At 33.0% G+C, this 21,807-nt stretch overlaps 1 protein-coding gene across 1 annotated transcript; it reads right to left on the reverse strand.

Annotated features, from left to right (window-relative positions):
* Window positions 1-11,878: 11,878 nt before the first annotated feature.
* On the reverse strand, window positions 11,879-12,640 carry LOC134701775 (uncharacterized). Its single transcript, XM_063562903.1, has one exon. It carries the CDS (start codon window positions 12,638-12,640, stop codon window positions 11,879-11,881), a length of 762 nt encoding a protein of 253 aa, XP_063418973.1.
* Between the last annotated feature and the right edge of the window lie 9,167 nt (window positions 12,641-21,807).

Consider the following 21,807-nt stretch of genomic DNA (forward strand, 5'->3'; position numbering starts at 1 on the left):
ATTCTATTTATTACTTTTCTAAGATGGACATATATCTTTTATTTTTTTCTTATTGGTAACATATGGACTAAAGTATATTTTAGTTGAAAGATTTTTGTGAGGAGCATCACTGTTTATCTACTCATGGTCAAAAGTGCAGCATATTTTTTGCTTTGTGTTTTTTTAGTTTCTACAACTACATGTATATACAAACTAGGTTTGGCATCAACTTTTATATGTTTATACAAATAATTACACTATTACGATATTTACTATCAGCTTTATGGTGTTAGATATATGTGTGTCTCTTTTTAAATGGAGACTATTTAAAGAAAGAAGATAAATGAGTAATTTGTATTGTATTTCCTCCATTTTGTTTTGGATAGATTTAAGTGAATAAGAGAATTTGTTTATTAAATTTAAGATTTTCAGGATTCCTATTGGCATAAAAATGTATATGATATAATAATTTAATTTTGGATGTAAATCGTCTTCTGATTGGCTGACAGTATTTTTTGTATCAGCTCATAGACAAAATGTTTGTCATATGACAGGACATCATCAACATTTTCATCCTTTATGATCTTTATTTCAGAATTTTATGAAGTTATATTTTTCAATGATTATCACTTTGTGTTTGCAATTTCAAGACAAAGAATTGCACAGAAAATTCCAAAGTCCATATGTAGTTAATTTTTATTACTTGTCTCTCTTAGCAATAAAATCATGTGCATAATACATTGCCTTTTTATATGTGTATTTGTCTTTTTATACGATTCCCGATTCCTGTAAACATATTGAAAATTCTTTTTGAACCATAAAATATACTGTGAATTCATTATTATTCATTGAGTACCAATTTTTGTGGGATTCGTGGGTACAGGTGAACCACAAATTCAAATGTTCAACAAACTCATATTTTTAATAGGCTTTATATACAGGGCTTGGCAAAACCATAAATTCAAATGTCCATGAATATGCAAGTTTTCAGCAATCCACGAAAATTGAACCACACAAAAATAGATGAATCCACAGTAACCTAATGTAAAAACATAGGAAATAATATTTTAGCTTGGAGTTTGTTATTTCATGTGATGTTCAGATGCTAAGAGACTTACTCTCAGTATAAGTCATATAGCTAGGTGTGAGGCTGCATCTAGGGAAAGTATTTCATTTGCACAAAGGGAGATAACTCTTAACATTTATTTTACACCTCTGACTGGTATCATGTTTGAGTTTATTTCTCATCTACATGAAGTAAGAGATGTAGAACCATCTGTCTTTATGTAAGGATGTATCTAGCCAAATAGTGCACATGTTTGTTATGTTTGAATTCTTTTTTCAAGTTTGTACTTTTAATTATTCCTTTTATAGCATCTCGAGACAATATATTGAAAGTCTTTTTTAATTTGTGTTGTTAGGTTGTTGTTAAATTGACATATATACCATATCTGTTAATTACGTATATATTAAAAGTTCATCCTGTTTGAATTATGCAATGCATGTGTTCTTATGTATTATAGTTATTATACAGTATATTGCTTAGCAACAGAAAGGAATTTTGATGCAATTGTGTGAAAAAAGTTAAAAAAGCAATTATTTAATCAAGCTTATAGTTGTGTGTTTTGTATTTGTAAAAAGGAGTACATTTTAAAATTTTCCTAGTATGTTTTTACTCCTGTTTTTTTGTTAAGCAATGCATTAAAAAAAATGTGCACAGCTACTAGTGTTACTTTCATGGGGAAGTTTAAAAAATTTAATCAGAGTATTTTATCCATCCACAAAGATGGCCACTGTTGCTTAGAATATAACAAAGGGTTAAAATACATTGTTTGGCTAAAAAACTAAATAAGTACAAGCTCAATTAATGACCTAGTAAAAATTATCAGCAGGTGGAGGTCTATCTTCAGAATTTTTTTGAAATTATTGCACCTTAGATGTAAATTCTTTGGAAAATTTCTAAGTCAAAGTTCTGGGTAATTTTCTTGCAAACTAAAACAGACAAAGAGAAATTTTAAAAAGTTACAATTACCACAACAACAAGATTATCTAAATGTTAACTTGGGTAGAAATTGACAATTGACCCATTAGGTTCTGTTGCCTTTGAAATATACTTTTTGCATTTTTTTTCTGGAAACTGAAGTTGATTAAGAAAATCTCTCAATCTTACAAATTAGGAAATATTCACCAAAATAAGATCTAGAAATAAGTCAACGTGTACAAAATTGTCAGTTGACCCTTTATAGAAGTTACTGCCCTTGAAAGATGATTTTTATTTTTTACCTATTTTGAGAATTTGGTGATCGTCATTACCAGATCTTAAAAAAAAGGCCACATTATTAGATTACAAATAAGCAAACAATTGATTGCAATACAAATTTTAATATCAAAATGACATTTTATTATCAGGTGAACAATTCACGTGGGAGCCTCTTGTTTAAATCATTGTTATTTCTACAACTTTTTTGTACAGTTTGAAATTATTCTGTCCATATTTGTATTTTACTTTTTTTTTGGGTATCTGAAAAAAAAAAAGCACACAGAACTCTCTACTTGAACATATACATAAGTCAGAAAGACTTTACCTTTTTGTAAATGCTATTTTAATTTTAGCTGTATACATAAATGGTTACATATAGATACATAAAAAGTGCTGTTAAATTTTGTTATATTTTTTAATTACAAAAAATAATATATGAATATCTTGTGCAGGATTTAGGAATAATTTTATTCAGGTAAAACTTTATTATACATGTAATAGTAATTATATCGCTGTTTTGTTGTGAAAATGACATATATAAAATGTATGTTTAGAGGGTAAAGATTATACATTTACATTAATGTGCATTGTGTGCATGTGTGTTAGTTATATATAGCATGTTATTGATTATATGTGTATACTTCTGTCTCAATACTAAATAAAGGATTGATCTGCTTGATGCATTGAATTTTGTTGTGATTGGAACAAACAAAAAGGGAGTGATTAGACAGAGTTAAAATATGCAAATACCTTAACACATTTGCATGTCAGTTTTGATGATTTGGCCTTCTTAGACGGGGCAGCTCAGGATTTCGTGATTGACCCTTTCAGGATCCGGGAATTCTTTTTTCAAATTTCAGCCAAATCCTGACCTCTCTTTCATTTGCTCAGACATTAAAGTACCAATCATTTGCTCTTCACTAAAAGATGTAACGACTAAAATTGATCATCAAATATTTTTTATCATAAGAATTTTTCTGAAATTAGTTACTGATTTTTAGTAACAATATTCAGTTACTCATGGTTATTGTAAAGGTGTCCCTCTGATCATTTCTAAACTCTAATGGTACATTAGTTAGGTTGGTTCTTTAGAAACATGACTGGTCAACAATACATATGTACTAGTTCTAAACTCTAATGGTACATTAGTTAGGTTGGTTCTTTAGAAACATGACTGGTCAACAATACATATGTACTAGTTCTAAACTCTCATGGTACATTGGTTAGGTTGGTTCTTTAGAAACATGACTGGTCAACAATACATATGTACTAGTTCTAAACTCTAATGGTACATTGGTTAGGTTGGTTCTTTAGAAACATGACTGGTCAACAATACATATGTACTAGTTCTAAACTCTCATGGTACATTGGTTAGGTTGGTTCTTTAGAAACATGACTGGTCAACAATACATATGTACTAGTTCTAAACTCTCATGGTACATTGGTTAGGTTGGTTCTTTAGAAACATGACTGGTCAACAATACATATGTACTAGTTCTAAACTCTAATGGTACATTAGTTAGGTTGGTTCTTTAGAAACATGACTGGTCAACAATACATATGTACTAGTTAACTCTAATGGTACATTGGTTAGGTTGGTTCTTTAGAAACATGACTGGTCAACAATACATATGTACTAGTTCTAAACTCTCATGGTACATTGGTTAGGTTGGTTCTTTAGAAACATGACTGGTCAACAATACATATGTACTAGTTCTAAACTCTAATGGTACATTGGTTAGGTTGGTTCTTTAGAAACATGACTGGTCAACAATACATATGTACTAGTTAACTCTAATGGTACATTGGTTAGGTTGGTTCTTTAGAAACATGACTGGTCAACAATACATATATACTAGTTCTAAACTCTAATGGTACATTGGTTAGGTTGGTTCTTTAGAAACATGACTGGTCAACAATACATATATACTAGTTCTAAACTCTAATGGTACATTAGTTAGGTTGGTTCTTTAGAAACATGACTGGTCAACAATACATATGTACTAGTTCTAAACTCTAATGGTACATTGGTTAGGTTGGTTCTTTAGAAACATGACTGGGCAACAATACATATGTACTAGTTCTAAACTCTAATGGTACATTGGTTAGGTTGGTTCTTTAGAAACATGACTGGTCAACAATACATATGTACTAATTCTAAACTCTAATGGTACATTGGTTAGGTTGGTTCTTTAGAAACATGACTGGTCAACAATACTTATGCACTAGCACATGCATTTGTTGTATATATATATATATATATAAATTTGACATATTGACCTTGCCTGTCCTTATTTGCACTCTCTGATAGACTACCGATAATTAATGTCTTTGGATTAGGTATATATATAAATATAAAAAAGAAGATGTGGTAAGATTGCCAATGAGACAACTCCACAATAAGTATATTTTGTATGTGCATTCAATGTAAGAAGTATATGTACATCTTATTGTTAGCTCACCTGGCCCAAATGGCCAAGTGAGCTTTTCTCATCACTTGGCGTCCGTCGTCGTCGTCCATCGTCGTTAACTTTTACAAAAATCTTCTCTGAAACTACTTGGCCAAAGTGAACCAAGCTTAGCCATAATGATCATTGGATTATCTAGTTTAAAAATGTGTGGCGTGACCGGGCCAACCAACCAAGATGGCCACCATGGCTAAAAATAGAACATAGGGGTAAAATGCAGTTTTTGGCTTATAACTCAAAAACCAAAGCAATTGGAGCAAATCTGACATGGGAGTTAAATTGTTTATTAGGTGAAGATCTCTCTGTCCTGAAATTTTCAGATGAATTGGACAACCTGTTGTTGGGTTACTGCCCCTGAATTGGTAATTTTAGGGAAATTTTGCTGTTTTTTGTTATTATCTTGCATATTATTATAGATAGAGATAAACTGTAAACAGTAATAATGTTCAGCAAAGTAAGATTTACATATATGTCATCATGACCAAAATGGTCAGTTGACCCATTAAGGAGTTATTGCCCTTTATAGTCAATTTTTAACCATTTTTCTTAAATCTTAGTCATCTTTTACAAAAATCTTCTCCTCTGAAACTACTTGGCCACAATCATCATTAGGGTATCTGGTTTAAAAAATGTGTGGCGTGACCTGGCCAACCAACCAAGATGGCCGCCATGGCTAAAAATAGAACATAGGGGTAAAATGCAGTTTTTGGCTTATAACTCAAAAACCAAAGCATTTAGAGCAAATCTGACAAGGGGTGAAATGGTATATTAGGGCAAGATCTATCTGCCCTGAAATTTTCAGATGAATCAGACTACCTGTTGTTGGGTTGCTGCCCCTGAATTGGTTATTTTAAGGATTTTTGGTTGTTTTTTGTTATTATCTTGAATATTATTATTGATAGATATACACTGTAAACAGCAATAATGTTCAGCAAAGTAAGACCTAAAAATAAGTCAACATGACCAAAATGGTCAATTGACCCCCAAGGAGTTATTGTCTTTTATAGTCAATTTATAACAATTTTCATTAAATTTGTAGATTTTTACTAACATTTTCCACTAAAACTACTGGGCCAAGTTCATTATAGATTGAAATGATAGTAAGAAGCATGAATGTTCAGTAAAGTAAGCTGTACAAACACATCAACATCACCAAAACACAGTTTTGTCATGAATCCATTTGCGTCCTTTGTTGAAGATTGACATAATTCAAGGTGAGCGACACAGGCTCTTTAGAACCTCTAGTTTAATCTGACCGTTAACCAATTTTGCAAAGTTGGTTGACTTTTAAGCTCATTCAAATATTTCAACTTTTGCCATAACTAACTTACCTTTGTTAGAAGTCAGTGTATCTTTTGATGCATCCTATGACATGTTAATTTCACATGTTCTAACAAAACTGACTAAAATGAGCACAACCTTGCTTTAACACACAAGTTAGTTTTTAAAAAGCTATCTGTTCACAGACTTATAAAGCATCATGATCTTACTGTATATATCGTGTTTCTCTTTAAAAAAAGCACACTCTTCTTTCTATTGTAATGTTATAAATAGAACTAACACAATGAAATGTTATTTCTCTTACTGCAGGAATCTTCTAACATCTTTCAATAGCAAGAGCAGGCATGATACTAATGTATTCAGTTTAAATGGTTCTTTCTTTCGATGGTGCATGTTGACAGAATTTGAGACAAATGGATAACTATACATTTTGTATATATATTTCTGGCTCTGGTGAATACTATTGATATACAGCTTTACTGTATATTTCAGAAAGAAGAAGACCTGGATGCTTCATGTCTTTTTTGCAGATGCTGAATGTTTCAAAGTTTCTGTCTGTCATATGTTCATTGTTCCGGATCTTATTTGCATTGTTCATCAGTAACTGCTTGATGAAAATAAAGTACTTTGTTGGTCATTTGAAATGCTCACTTACTATGCAGTTATAAGATAACTTTATCCAGTATATGGGATCCATGCTAGGTCTACATGTTTTTTTATACAGAATTCAGCTGACCATAACCTCATTTCATGGATTAGTGAACTAGGTTGAGTTAATAAGGCAACTATAATTGGTGTATGCAATGATTCTAAGGTGTACATGTTTGTCTAGGATGTTTAATATGAACTTTTTTACATTTGCTATTTCAGGGCCTTTTGTAGATGACTATGTGGTATGGGCTTTGCTCATTGCTGAAGGTCGTAGGGTTACCTATCGTTAATTTCTGTCATTTGAGGTCTTATTTGAAATAGAATATTATGGCTCTCATACCACATCTTCTTATTAGCTCACCTGGCCCATAGGGCCAAGTGAGCTTTTCCCATCACTTGGCGTCCGTCGTCCGTCGTCGTTAACTTTTACAAAAATCTTCTCCTGAAACTACTGGGCCAAATTAAACCAAACTTGGCCACAATCATCATTGGAGTATCTAGTTTAAAAAATGTATCCGGTGACCCGGCCAACCAACCAAGATGGCCGCCATTCTGCCTGTAAATCAATTGATAATAGCCCAACTCATCAGATTGATATTAAGCAATCCACACTGACGAAAAACCATTTAGGTTCATACAGACAAAGGAATCTTTGGTTAGCTTGCTTGCTAGCTGAACTGTGAAGACATCTTCTTTTTTATATAGTCCACCTGACAACCAATCTACCTGTCTGTAGGACTAGACTACTTCAAAATGAAGGTAGTCTTCTTCTTCTTTGGTATGTATTATCCACCACTATATTGGTGCACCCCATAAATGGGTAAATGTTCATTAATGATATGTATAGTCACATTAAAGGGATTATCTTATCAATACTATTTACATAGAAATTCAATATAAACATTTGGGTTAAGAGCCTTAGAATATGTACACCCTTGATGTCTCTGAGTTTAAAGTCAATGTTCTGAGTTTATAATCACTAATCTGAGTTTATTATCACAGTTCTAAGTTTGACAATCAATGTTCAGAGTTTATGATCAATGATCTTCCACAGTGTAGGGAGAAGCACATTTTTCGTGAGCAATCCTCTATTTTAGTGAGAGTCTTTTCACTACATGATAATATTTTCTGTATCTAAATAGAGCGTTGCATTTTAAAATGAAATGAACTATATCCTCATCTTCATATTGACAAAGTGGACAAACAGAGCTAACTTCATGTTGATTAAATTTACTTGTGTTGGACTGGAGAACGTAAGTTCCTGTAATTAGACGAGCTTGTATACCACCACGGCGGACATCTTTAATATTGCTTTCAATTGAAGACCAGAGTTTATGAACAGTTCCAATTTTCAAACTTGACAGATCACAGTACGACAGGGTAGGTTTATTTTGACAATCAAGTAGTAATTTTTGAGTCCAGAATTTATCAATTGCTAGTTTCACATTCTTTATCCATAATAATTTACACGGTGGATTAATAACCATTTTAGCCGCACTGGGAAGATCGTATTGCACTAGAAGTTTATCTATGTAGGTAAACCAACTGTCTGAAGTTTCTGATTTTGTTGAAATCTGTCTTCTAAGAATTTTGTTTAAAGTTAAGTTTTCACTTCGAATAATACATCCCAAAAGGTTCAATTGTCTAATATGGAGCTCAGCCGTGGCAGGTCTAACACCAAGAAGCAGACAAGTAATGCCTTTAACTGATCTATTTGGTAAACACTGGATTTTACGCAGGAAATTAATGTAAAATTTTTCTAGAGCATTAAGATGATATTGCTTTAGAACAAATGTTTCCAAGCCATATAGAAGTCTTGGAAGAACATAAGTTATGAACAGTTTCATGCATGTGGTTGGTGGTAAGCCATTAGTTCCATGAAAACCAGTACCAGTGAGACTGTACAGAGGTTTTGTAGCACACGAAATACGGTCATCTATATTTATTGATACCTCATTTTTTTCTGATCTAATTATACCCAAATGGGTGGTTGTTTTAGACACTGAGACTTCATTGTCACCTAATTTCCAGTCTGAAGACGTAGTATTTGATCGCTTAGGTGGAATTTTCATAAGTATAGTGCTTTTCTCGGGATGTATTACATATTTCTCACGGTTTGCATATGAATTAGCTACATTCAACATCAATTGGAGATCTGTTGCAGAGTTGGCAACTAGAGCAATATCATCAGCAACAGTCGGACATCCAATATAGGTTGTTCCAATATGCATTCCTAGTCTATTGCGTTCTAATGTTTTTAGAAGGTCATTTATGTAGGTCTTGTATAGTCCTGTGGACAAAATACCTCCTTGTCGCACTCCTTGTTTAATGGGAAAATTTTCACTAAGACGACCACACCACTTTACTCTTGAAGTTAAATTTGTATACCACGTGTCAATAACATTCCATATTTTACAACAGATTCCATTCAAAAACAGTTTACATTTTAAAGACGGATGAGCGACAACGTCGAATGCTCTTTGAGAGTCTAAAAACGCTATAAATAATGGAAGGTTGAATTCCTTTGCTTCTACGATGCATTCGTTGATCAGTAGCGCTGCCAGTAATATTGAGATAGGTTTGGTGAAGCCAAATTGTAATGAAGACTGGTCTAAAGGTAACCGATCTTCAATTCTGTCTAGAATGACATGTTCGAAAACTTTTCCTATTGTATATGAAACAGTAATGCCTCTATAACTACCAAAATCAGTAGCGTCTTTTCCTTTTTTGTGAACAGGTGTAATGATTCCTGATAAAAATTGTAAAGGTATATAGCAGTGTTCAATTATGGCATTAAACAGTACAGACAGTACGTTAAAAATAGTAGAACTTGCAATTTTAAGGTGCTCAGCACAAATTCCGTATTCATCACTTGATTTGTTGTTATTGAGTTTATAAATAGCAGATTTTACTTCATCAGGCGTAATAGGTGAAAAAGTATCCTTATTTTCAAGGACAATTTTACGAATAAGCTCCAAGTTAAATTGAGTATTTTCATGATAATCAGAGTCAAATTGTTCTAGTTGTTTTGGTACAGCAAGGTCTTCATAGAATCTTGCAAAACCTTAACTTTGTTTGTCAAGATCAAGAATAAGTTGGCCTTCATTCATGAAGCCTTGTGGTTTTGAAATAGTATTAGATAATCCTCTTCTTATCAGTTTATAAAAGTTTGTGGACTTGCCAGATTCAACTATTTGGTTATAGAATTGTTTTCTTTCACATGCCATGTCCTGTCGCTGTTGTGACCTAATGCGTCTTTTGATAGATCTATACGTTCTTCAATAGTTGGGTGATTCACAGTTGGTCTTCCATATTGAATCCAATTTTTGTGGATTAGATTGCCTTTCACAAGTAATTGTCTTAGTGCTGGACTAGCCTTCCATTTTGGTCCCTTCAGACGAATTTTCTTAGATGGTACAGCAATTTTGGCAGCTGCAAGTATATTACCATTAAGCTGGTCAATAAATGTCTTTATTTGATCTGGTCTTTCAATGATGGGTATCTGTGAGTTAGACAGAGTGCTTTGATATGCCTCAATATCACAGTCTTTCCATAGATTACGTCTTCTTTCAGGAGGTTTAATAGATTTTGCACAAGTCAAGCTTAACGTGGCTTTTATTTTGCCCACAACTGGTACATGACTAGACGTATTTGTTGGATGTTGGTGACATATTTCAAGTTCAAGAAGATTGTCAACAGTATGACTGAAAATATAATCGATCTGAGATGATCCTTTACCATGCTGATACGTTGGTGCAGTTCCCATGTTTGCAAGAGTACCTAGTTTGTGTTTATCTATAAAAGATCTAAAACGTCTATCTGAATCGTTACGTCGAGAAAGTAACATTGTTGCGTTCATATCACCTACGAGAATAATTTGGTGTGAATCATAATACTTCTGAATGATGATTTCAAGCAAGTCAAGATTGTCTTGATACTTAACGGCTGTATCAGAATATCCAGATGTAGGAAGGTAGCAATTTATCAAACAAATCCTTTTTGGAGAGCTGTTAATTTCTACTGCAATAATACGCTCATTACCGTCCTTTAAGGTTTTTACATAGCTATCAAACTTAGAGTTCCAGCAAATCATAACTCCACCATTACCACGTGAACGCACAGAGTGTACTTTCGGGAAGTTACAGTCACTTGATCTTATAGCATAATTAAAATGTTTAAGAAATTTTGTAGCCTCTTGTTGTTCATATTGCCACAACCAGTGCTCTTGTAGACAGATAAAATCATTAAAAGGTAAAATTTCCTCCAAATAAGGAGCATTGCCTCGAATGCCTTCTATATTAAAAGTTAAAAGTTTAAAATGGTCAATCACGTCCCTCGATTGCACGGTTACATCTCCCGAATGTCCGGTTCTGTCATTCCTTTGTCTAGAAAAGGATCTGAACATTGACTATCAATGAATTTGGTTTCATTAGATGGTACCACTATGTTTTCAATGACTTTGGTTTCACTAGATTGTAATAAGGTATTGTTAACTTCACTATGATTGTTGATGTTAGGTTTGTTATTCGCTTGAATTAATTTAGATGATGAAGATGGAGACTCATCTCTTTTGTTTTGACTATATATTCTTGAAACTGATTCACCGTATGATGGAGGATGTGTTCTCTTTGTGTGTGATGGGCCTCTACGAGTGTTAGAGTTGGCCTGAGCATTACTAAGGTTACAATTAGAATAATGACCAGTGGGTGGTTTAGTTAAATGATGCGAATTTCTTTGATGAAGAGATTGACTTGAGTCGGTATGTACTTGATTTATAGATTGAGCAGACTGAGTGATGTTTGACGAGACATGAGCATTGTGAAACGGATGAGACGGAGTAAACGAATTGTGTCCTGGATGAGCGAGATTAATTCCATGTTGATAAATCGGGTTTACCGGAATATGCATATTTGGAACCTGTCTAAAAGGAGCGGTAAAGCTGTTTCCATGATGAAAGTATGAATGAGGATGTACATTATGCTGAAAATGAGTTTGAATTGGAAAAGATGGAGCATACGGATTTTGAACTGTTGAGAATGGAGTATGTGGATTTTTCATCATAGTGTTCTGAAGATTATCAATTCTAGAGTTCAGATTTGAGAAGGCAAGCATGTGTTGGTAGTCCATGAGAGTAGCAAGCTTCTTTTCTATATTGTCCATGTTTTCCTTGTACCCAGAATTGGGAAGTCCATTCATGTTGTTTTGTTTGTTTGTAAAAGTTTGTGTACTTGTATACTCATTACTGGGTTTTTGCAGATTTTAGCAAATTTATAGTTCTCTCTTGATCATTAATTTTCTGCTCAAGTTCTATGATAAAAGATCTAAGATTATCATTCTCTAACATTAATTTATTTGGAGCTTTCTTCTTGCTTTTAATTGGTGATATGATAGATGATATTGCACCTGATGATACTGAGGTTGTATTTGTTGTATTACAACTGGAAGTTGATTGTATTTGATGAAGAGTAGAAGTCAGACATGCAGTACTAAAATTTGAACTAGTTGTTGTTGGAATAACATATGGCACAGAGTTAGCAACTGATATAGATGACTTAAGAACACTAGAAGATGAAGATGTAGATATGTTTGATATAACGCCACTTGAAGGTAAGTTTATGTTAGCTGAAGACGGTATAGAAGGTATCGGTTCATCTGTTGGTATACACAAAGTCTCAATTGTACTAGAAGTGTTTGTATGTAAAAGGTCATTACAACATAACGGGCATGTGAATGGTGCTATTGCTGGTATTTTGTCCACCTTAGATTTGTTTAGTTGAACACATGAGTAATGAAACCATTCAAGACAAGTGTCACAGTTAATTGTGTCATCATTTGCAACATCAGAGCAAATTGGACATCGAGATGTTGTATCTATGTGTGCCATATTAACTAAGGCCGACGTATTTGTACTAAGACTATCTGTTATGGCGAGAGTCTGTCTCTCAGAACTTTTATTGAGGTGATTCTCAGAGATAATTTCTATCTTTGAGTTAACAATCATACCTTTAACACTATTGTTGATGATATCAATATTATCTGAGTGTTGATGTAAATATTCAAGAATTGGAGTAAAAAAGTTGTCTACAAAATATCGTACTCCATTGCCATTGGCCACTATTGATGATGTAGAGTTCACAGTGTACAAGCGGACAGTGACACAAACCGGAAGTTGCTGATCTGTCCGACGGCGATCGGCTCGTTGTTTTTCAAAAAAATATAGAATATCAACACAAAGTGTCCCATAATGGATTGTTCAGCAGCTCAAGGTAAGTGAATAACTACAATGATGTATTTTTGACCATTTAAAGCTTATTTTATGCTTTTAGCATCAACCGTCTTTTTAAAATAACTCCTGATCATGAAGAGGGGTCAAAATTTTGCGATTTTTCGAGTCATAAATCTTAACAAAACTCCGAAAATTCAAACATTTTCAAGATTTTTAATCGATACATAGTTGAATAATCATATTCCGCATACACACACAAAAGTTTGGTTCATTTTTTTTTAATTATATTGTCACAATTGAATCTTTTCTATTCGAGTTATAAAGATTGACCGTAAATTTAAGTTGTTTATTTGTCGAATTACTACTTCCCTTTGTTAGGGTAACTTTGATTGTCTGGAATACTATAGTGTTAACTTGGTCTACATTGTTTTGAACAGAGAAGCCTAGTGACGGAAAGTCTGAACATGACATTGTGTCAAGTTTATCAAATAGTTGGACTTTCAGTATTTCATATGCAGCAAGTTCAGCTCTGAAGTTATTGTTAGACTTCAGGGCAAAAGTTACCATATTTCTATCGCAAGAATTTTCTTTCTTATTCATTGCTTTTTCTGGGCCCATAACATATGGTTTAACTTAAATTGTGGTATCAGTAGGTTGTTTGTGTTGGCGAATTCTTGCCGAGATTCGAACTCCTACTTTTTCCATTGACATGATGTAACCACTTTGGAATAATAATTGTTCAGTATTTTAAGTGTTCTTGGTTAGTTAAATACTAACTGGATACCACAATATTAAAAATAACTCAGAGAGACATCGAGGACAACATTGGATAAGATATATTATTATTATTATTTTATTATACAATATTTATATAGCGCATTATATAATTTGAAAAATTACCCTAAGCGCTTAACATGAATAAACCAAAAAATAAGATACATAAGGTAAAAGCAAAATATACAATCACATAAATACAATTTCTGAGCAGTGGCGTGTAAAATGAAAACATTGATTGTCGGTTAAATAGAATAATATAAAAGAATGTACAACCCACATAAAAATATCAAAAAATTTAAAATTAATCAAAATGAAAGAAAAGTAAAAAGTTTCAAAAAAATAAAAATGAGTTAAGAAAAGTTTAAAATTTCCTCTGTATAAATTTAAAATAATGATTATCATAAAACCATAGTGACTCAAGTATTAAAAATTATTTAGTAAAAGTTCACAATACAATCAACTGGTAAAACAAATTGTTCATAAATTTCAAAATTTACAAAAAATCAATGAAAGCACTTCGGAAAAAATATGACTTAAGATCCTTTTTAAAAACGTCAAGAGATTGTTCATTTCGTAAGAATGAAGGTAAGCTGTTCCAAAGAGTTGGTGCGGCAATATCGAACCGTCGTTCACCATAGCGTTTTGTCCTAACATCTTTTGGTAGTCGTAACAGCATGCTTTTCTCCGATCGCAAGGCTCTACCAGATTTGTAATGTTCAACTAATTCCTGTAGGTATGATGGTGCCTTGCCATGAATTGCTTTAAAAATGTACAGCAGGAGTTTGTACTGACAACGAAAAATATTTAAAATGTAAAAACAAAAAATAAACTTTTTACAAGATGGCGGCGAGGACTAAAAAAGTGTGGTTTTCGTCAGTGTGGATTGCTTAATATCAATCTGATGAGTTGGGCTTTTATCAATTGATTTACAGGCAGAATGGCGACCATCTTGGTTGGTTGGCCGGGTCACCGGATACATTTTTTAAACTAGATACTCCAATGATGATTGTGGCCAAGTTTGGTTTAATTTGGCCCAGTAGTTTCAGGAGAAGATTTTTGTAAAAGTTAACGACGATGGTGATTGGAAGGATGGAAGGGTGGAGTGGTGTTTAACGTCCAGTGGCAAATATCAAACGGATATCACATAATGTGATATGAAATTGAACCCTGTTTTTGACTAGACCAAATAGGTGCGTATCCAGAAGTTTGAAAAGGTGGTCCCCTAGTTAGCAAGCGTGTAGACCCGATGCTTGTAAAAAGTATATGCATGTTTCATATGGCATTGACTACGGTCACATTCAACGTAACTCATATGGACTTGATTTCTAACCTGTTCTCAAGTCCATATTTATATGTAACTGACTGACGTCCAATGCCTTATCATATATTTGGCTATGTAAAGGGTCGGGCCCTTGTCCCCTAATGATCTTCATCTGAACTGATTCAAATTTTTGTGTTATAAATACAAAATACAAACACAAAAAATATTTTCAAAGTCAGACGTGTGTCAACGTTAGCTCGTATATAACTGAGCTTATCTTGATCTATAAACGGACATTGACAAACATAAAACACCAGACATAAGATGAAAGATAGACACATACAAAACATTCACAAAAACTTAATACACGTATTTAAGAATGCATATTAATAATCATATAATAGTAATCTGCTCTATCACCCTCTCAGCTATGTGTTATTTGATTTATTATACTGAATGTCCTATCATTATTCAGTCTTTTAATTTTATTTTAAAAGTATTTTCAATGATGACACGTAAATAACAACGTTACGCCGTATTAAACGGACATTGAAAAAAAAAAGTTAAGCAAGATGTTTCATTTTTTTTTATTTTGACAGTCAAACAATAAAATATGAGGAGAGGGTAACATTAAAAAAAAAATGTCACCCTCTCAGTCATGTGAAAGGGTAAATTAACACCCTCGTATTACCCCATCAAAATATATGGCATTTTAACGTTAAGGGCATACGATACAGTTTTGAACCTGTATTTACAAGTTTATGAAAATTTGCATATAGGCTATTTTTTACTTTATTAAATCAAATATGTAATAAAAAATAAACCGTCATGTGCTACTTTTTGAGTAAAATGAGGTGGAACTTTTGTATATTTGCTCAAAATTCAAATTTGTGGCCGTATTTTCTTTTTCAATTCAATTCATTCAAAGCTTTATTTATAGTCGGCATGTCACATAGCAAATAAACATAAGCTCTCTGAGCTTTTATAACCGACAAATGCATACATTTACATAACAATCATACACAATACAAATATTAAAGCATAAAAGACATAGAACATACATTTCATGCACATTTAGGCTGCACTATTTAAATACTATATTATACACATGCATAAGCACTAAAAGCAAACATAAAAACTAAAGCACAGCATTCACAAATTATAAAAAGCTAAGCAAACATTCACACGAAACAGCACTATTATTTCAAGCTGTAACATAAAATAAATAAAACTAAGCACATGCATTGAAATGGCATGAGTTGCCATTCCATGAGTTTATTAGACTCTTGAATTGGGTAAAAGATGTTTCAGTTCTTAAGTGGTTTGGCAACTCATTCCATAGTTTGGCAGCAGAATATCTGAAAGATTTCAAGCCATACCTTGTTGTTCTTACGTCAGGTATTTCAGCTAAATTTTGGTATCTGAAAGAATATTTTTTTTTTTTTTATATTTATAAGGTCATGGAGGTACACTGGATTTACATGATTGAGTGTTCTAAAGACCTCTATTGCCATGGTTCTAAGGCGTCTTACTTTAAGTGATGGCATTTTTGATTTTAAAAGCAAGTCTTCATATGTGCTATTGTGATCCTGGTAAATGAAGCGAAGTGCTCTTTCTTGTACTTTTTCAATTTTTGTAGTGTTGGCCTCGCTGCAGAAATGCCAGGACAATGAGCAAAAATTAAAGTTTGGCATGATAAAGGAGTGATATATTGTTAATTTTCCAAGTTTGTTTAAGTAATTGCCAAGTCTTTTTAATACATTTAGTTGTCTGGATGCTTTTTTGCAGATGTTTGATATAATTATGCGTGTTAAAATTTAGTTCAAAGTCAATGGTGATGCCTAATAGTTTGACCTCTTTTTCACATTTTATTTTGTTACCTGCTAGATCAAATGTAATGTTATTGCCCATTGTTTTTTGCCAATTGCCAAAGCTTGAAATTTTTCAGGGTTTGCCTTCATTTGATTGGAAGAAAACCATTCTATCAGAGCCAAACTGTCTTTTTCAAGTGTGGAGATAACGGTGTCTATATCTCTATTTGCATAAGATAATGTGTTGTCATCAGCATAATTGTAGAGTGAACTGTTTGTGGTGAAGTGAAATATGTCATTAATGAAGATGTTAAACAGTATAGGACCTAGAATAGAACCTTGTGGTACTCCTTTGTATATGTTTTGCCAATTGCTCAGACTAGAGCCAACTCGAACACATTGTTTCCTGTTAGATAAGTATTTTTTAATGAGTTTTAATGAGGAAGTTGAAAGACCATATGCATCAAGCTTAAGCAGTAGAAGATCGTGAGGGAGACAATCGAAAGCCTTAGATAGATCCATTAGAATTGAGCCAAAAAACTTATTTTGATCAAGTGCCATCTTCCAGTCCTCTATTATCCTGAGTAGAGTAGTTTGACATCCATATTTTGGTCGAAAAGCAGATAAGTATGGATGAAAGTGTGTATTGAAGTATTCAACTAGCCGGTTGTAAATTGCTCGTTCAAAAATTTTTGAAATTGCTGGAAGTATACTTTATACTGGTCTATAGTTGCCCACATCAAGTACATTGTTCTTTTTATGCAATGGTACAACTTGTGCCTCTTTTAATTTGTCTGGAAAAGTGGCTGATTTTATAGTCTTGTTTATCAGTTCAGTTATTGGTTTTGTGATTACTGGTTGTGCTAGTTTGAGAACTTTAACTGATATGCCATCTATTCCTCTTGCCTTTTTTATGTTTAATTTTTTAAGTTGTTTATCTACAAATTCATTTGAGATGGCACTAAATTCTAGTTGTTGTGTGGCAGTTTTGTTTTCGTGGTTTTTTTTAACACTTGGATGGTTATTATTAGCAGGTGTGTTGTTGCCAATATCTTTTATAAAAAAGTCATTGAAGTGTTCTGCTTCTTTCTTTTGGTCACTTATTATGTTTTCTTCATCACATAGAATGATATTTTTTGTGAAGTTGCTACCTTTGTTTGTAATATAAGGTTTAATAGTAGGCCAAAAATCAGATGTTTTTGGTCCGCCTATGCAGCGTTCGTAAAAGTATGTTTTAATGGATTTTTTCTTTATTTTATTGACTAAATTTCTCTGTTGTCTATAGAGTTCCCAGTTATTACCTGATTTTTGTTTGTTATACCTGTTGTACAGTTGTCTTTTTTTGTACACTGCTTTTCGTAGCTCCTGGTTCATAAATGGTGCTGGTTGTTTACATTGTTTTCTTTTTTTCAATGGAGCATGTTGGTCTAAAACATTTACCACAGCCTTTTCAAAATCTGAATATGCTTGATTTATATCATCTTGATCTATTATTTTAGAAAATTAAAATTAAAAGATTAACACAAATTTTTTTTTGTTGAATAATCGGTAATTAAGTATCATAAATTAAAAATTATGCAATTTTTATTCAGAAATAACTCATATTTATCAAATGTTCATGAATAGAAGAAAACACGTCATTTTTTTGCTGCATGTTTATCAAAATTAAAAAAAATGCGCTATTTACAGGTCAATAAAATTTGGGTCACATAATCTCCTTGCAAAATGAAACAAATTGCCGTTTTAAAAAATAGGGGTCTATGCACTCTTTTTTCTAATTAAATCAGTTTGAATGATAAAAATCAGTCGGAAAATGCACCGTTTTCCGAAATGTCACAGTTTGACGTTGCGAAAATAACATTTTACGTTAACAACATCATTACCTCCCCTGTAACTTATCGTATGCCCTTAAAAATAGGCACAAGCAATAAGTTACAGCACTGTTAAAAGCATATAACTTTAAGATAAAGCAGAAACACAGATTAACAGATAAATGGATAAATAGTCACGAAAAGCATGTATAGCAGTGCCATGACCTGCCACTTCATTAGTTATTAGGTTTTTTTTTAATTGTAGAAAAGACGTTTTTTTTCTAAAGTGGTCCATGTTTCTCGAAGTAATGTCATGCACGGAAGGTACCGACTTAATCTATAACCATCAAGTAGAAGCAGAGGTCCCTATCGAGTGTTCTCTTTTCACACAACACTCACCACTTTTTTTTTGTCGCCGAATTTTAAACTTTAAAATAAAATGCAAGTTTCAAGACAGACATGTGACAGAGTTGTCAAGTCACAACTGGAGATTTGGAAATTTTCAGCTGGAGTTTGTGCCTCATAACTGGAGATTTTTTATCGACATTTTTATCGACGTACGCGACGGATTTTTGGTGGAGGGACGGAAGAGGGTCTTAAAAGCGGGAGATTTTGACTCCCGCCGGAAGAATCACATGTATGCAAGATAAAGAATCTCAATTATGTGAGAGAGAGAAAAAAAGTATCCTGGTTAAAAATCAACTGTTAGCAAGGGAATCCATTTTAACTGACTACTGAGTCTCAGGTTAAAGCACAACAATGCACAATAAGTCGCAGCATCAGTATCAAAGCTAACTTAACCAAATCGGGTTTGAGAATTTATTAAAAGATGTGGCTGTTAATCATAGCCTCTCAGATTGCTGCAGAAAAGTTGAAACAAATATTTTTCATGAACACCTCTATATACAATTTGAGATAAGGTCATGAAAATTATTGACATAACAAAATTTAGGGATCAACCAGTTAACTTCAAAAAGGGGCTACGAAAGTATTGTATAAGTCAGGAACTTTCTATACTAACTAGTATTAGTATAGAAAATCCCTGTTTAAGTCAACTTGAATACAATGTCTCGTGTCGAATTTTAAAAAAATAAATAAAAAAATTATCAATCAAACTTTTTAGGTCACCTGGCCCAAAGGGTCAAATGCTTTTCTCATCACTTTGCGTCCGGTGTCCGTCGTCGCCCGTCGTCGTCGTCGTCGTCGTCCTTCGTCGTTAACTTTTACAAAAATCTTCTCCTCTGAAACTGCTGGGCTAAATTAAACCAAACTAGGCCTAAATCATCATTGGGGTATCTAGTTTAAAAATTGTGTCCGGTGACCCGGTCAACCAACCAAGATGGCCGCCATGGCTAAAAATAGAACATAGGGGTAAATTGCAGTATTTGGATTATAACTCAAAAACCAAAGCATTTAGAGCAAATCTGACATGTGGTTAAATTGTTTATCATGTCAAGATCTATCTACACTGAAAATTTCAGATGAATCGAACAACCGGTTGTTGGGTTGTTGCCACTAAATTGGTAGTTTAAGAAAATTTTGCTGTTTTGGTTAAAATCTTGAATAATATTATAGATAGAGATAAACTGTAAACAGCAATAATGTTCAGCAAAGTAAGATCTACAAATAAGTCAACAAGACCAAAATGGTCAGTTGACCCCTTAAGGAGTTATTGGCCTTTATAGTCAAATTTTAACCAACCAAACTTGGCCTCAATCATTATTGGGGTAGTTAGTTAAAAAACTGTGTCCGGTGACCCGGTCCACAAACCAAGATGGCCGCCATGGCTAAAAATAGAACATTGGGGTAAAATGCAGTTTTTGGCTTATAACTCAAAAACCAAAGCATTTAGAGCAAATCTGACATGGAGTTAAAATGTTTATCAGGTCAAGATCTATCTGCCCAGTCATTTTTAAATTAATTGGACACCCGTTGTTGGGTTGCTGCCCCTGAATTCGTAATTTTAAAGAAATTTGGCTGTTTTTGGTGATTATCTTGAATAATATTATAGATAGAGATAAACAGTAACAGCTTTAATGTTCAGCAAAGTAAGATTTACAAATGAGTCAACACGACCAAAATGGTCAGTTGACCCCTTTAGGAGTTATTGCCCTTTATAGTCAATTTTTAACCATTTTTCGTAAATCTTAGTAATCTTTTACAAAAATCTTTTCCTCTGATACTGCTGGATCAAATTTAACCATACTTAGCCACAATCATCATTGGGGTATCTTGTTTAAAAATTGAGTCCGGTGACTTGGTCAACTATTCAAGATGGCCGCCACAGCTTAAAATAGAAAATAGGGGTAAAATGCAGTTTTTGGCTTATAAATCAAAAACCATAGCATCAAGAGCAAATCTGAAAAGGGTACAATTATTTATCAGGTCAAAATCTATCTGCCCTGAAAATTTCAGTTGAATCGAAACAAACCGTTGTTGGGTTGCTGCCCCTGAATCGGTAATTTTAAAGAAATTTTGCTGTTTTTGGTTATTATCTTGAATAATATTATAGATAGAGATAAACAGTAAACAGCAATAATGTTTAGCAAAGTAAGATTTAAAAATAAGTCAACACGAACAATTTAGTCAGTTCACCCTTTAGGAGTTACTGCCCTTTATAGTCAATTTTCAACATTTTTCATAAATTTTTGTAGATTTTTCGAAAATATTTTTCGCCGAAATTACTGGGCCAAGTTCATTATATAAAGAGATAATTGTAGAATGAAGAATTTTCAGTAAAGTAAGATCTACAAAAACATCACCATCATCAAAAGACAATTTTGTTATGAATTTGTCTGTGTCCATTGTTTAATATGCACATAGCTTGTTGTTCGGTGTGAGCCAAGGCTCCGTGTTGAAGGCCGTACTTTAACCTATAATGGTTTAATTTTTAAATTGTTATTTGGATGGAGAGTTGTCTCATTGGCACTCACAGTGACACCACATCTTCCTATATCTACATAGAACAAGGTGACCGACACAGGCTCTTGGGAGCCTCTAGTTTTTACATTAAAAGGTATGGTACAGGACAATTTTCATTCAGAATTATTTTTTATTCTAGTTTGTACATACAAATTTCTCTTATAAATACTTGGCCGACCCAATAGAAAAAAATAATATACGGGTTATAGTCCATTTCCGTCACCTACATTGTTTTTTAGTTATTACATTTTTTTTTTTTAAAGAAAACGAAATCAAAGTAATGAAAACATATTAAGAAAAAAAGATATAAAGAAACAAGACAGTATTGAATTATTTCCATTCTTACTTGTAGCTTTTAAA

This window comes from Mytilus trossulus, unplaced genomic scaffold, assembly GCF_036588685.1.
Source record: "Mytilus trossulus isolate FHL-02 unplaced genomic scaffold, PNRI_Mtr1.1.1.hap1 h1tg000343l___fragment_1__unscaffolded, whole genome shotgun sequence".
Lineage (NCBI taxonomy): Eukaryota > Metazoa > Mollusca > Bivalvia > Mytilida > Mytilidae > Mytilus > Mytilus trossulus.

Coding starts and splice junctions, on each gene's coding strand:
- LOC134701775 (XM_063562903.1), bottom strand. CDS start 12,640: ATGATTGTTAACTCAAAGATAGAAATTATCTCTGAGAATCACCTCAAT.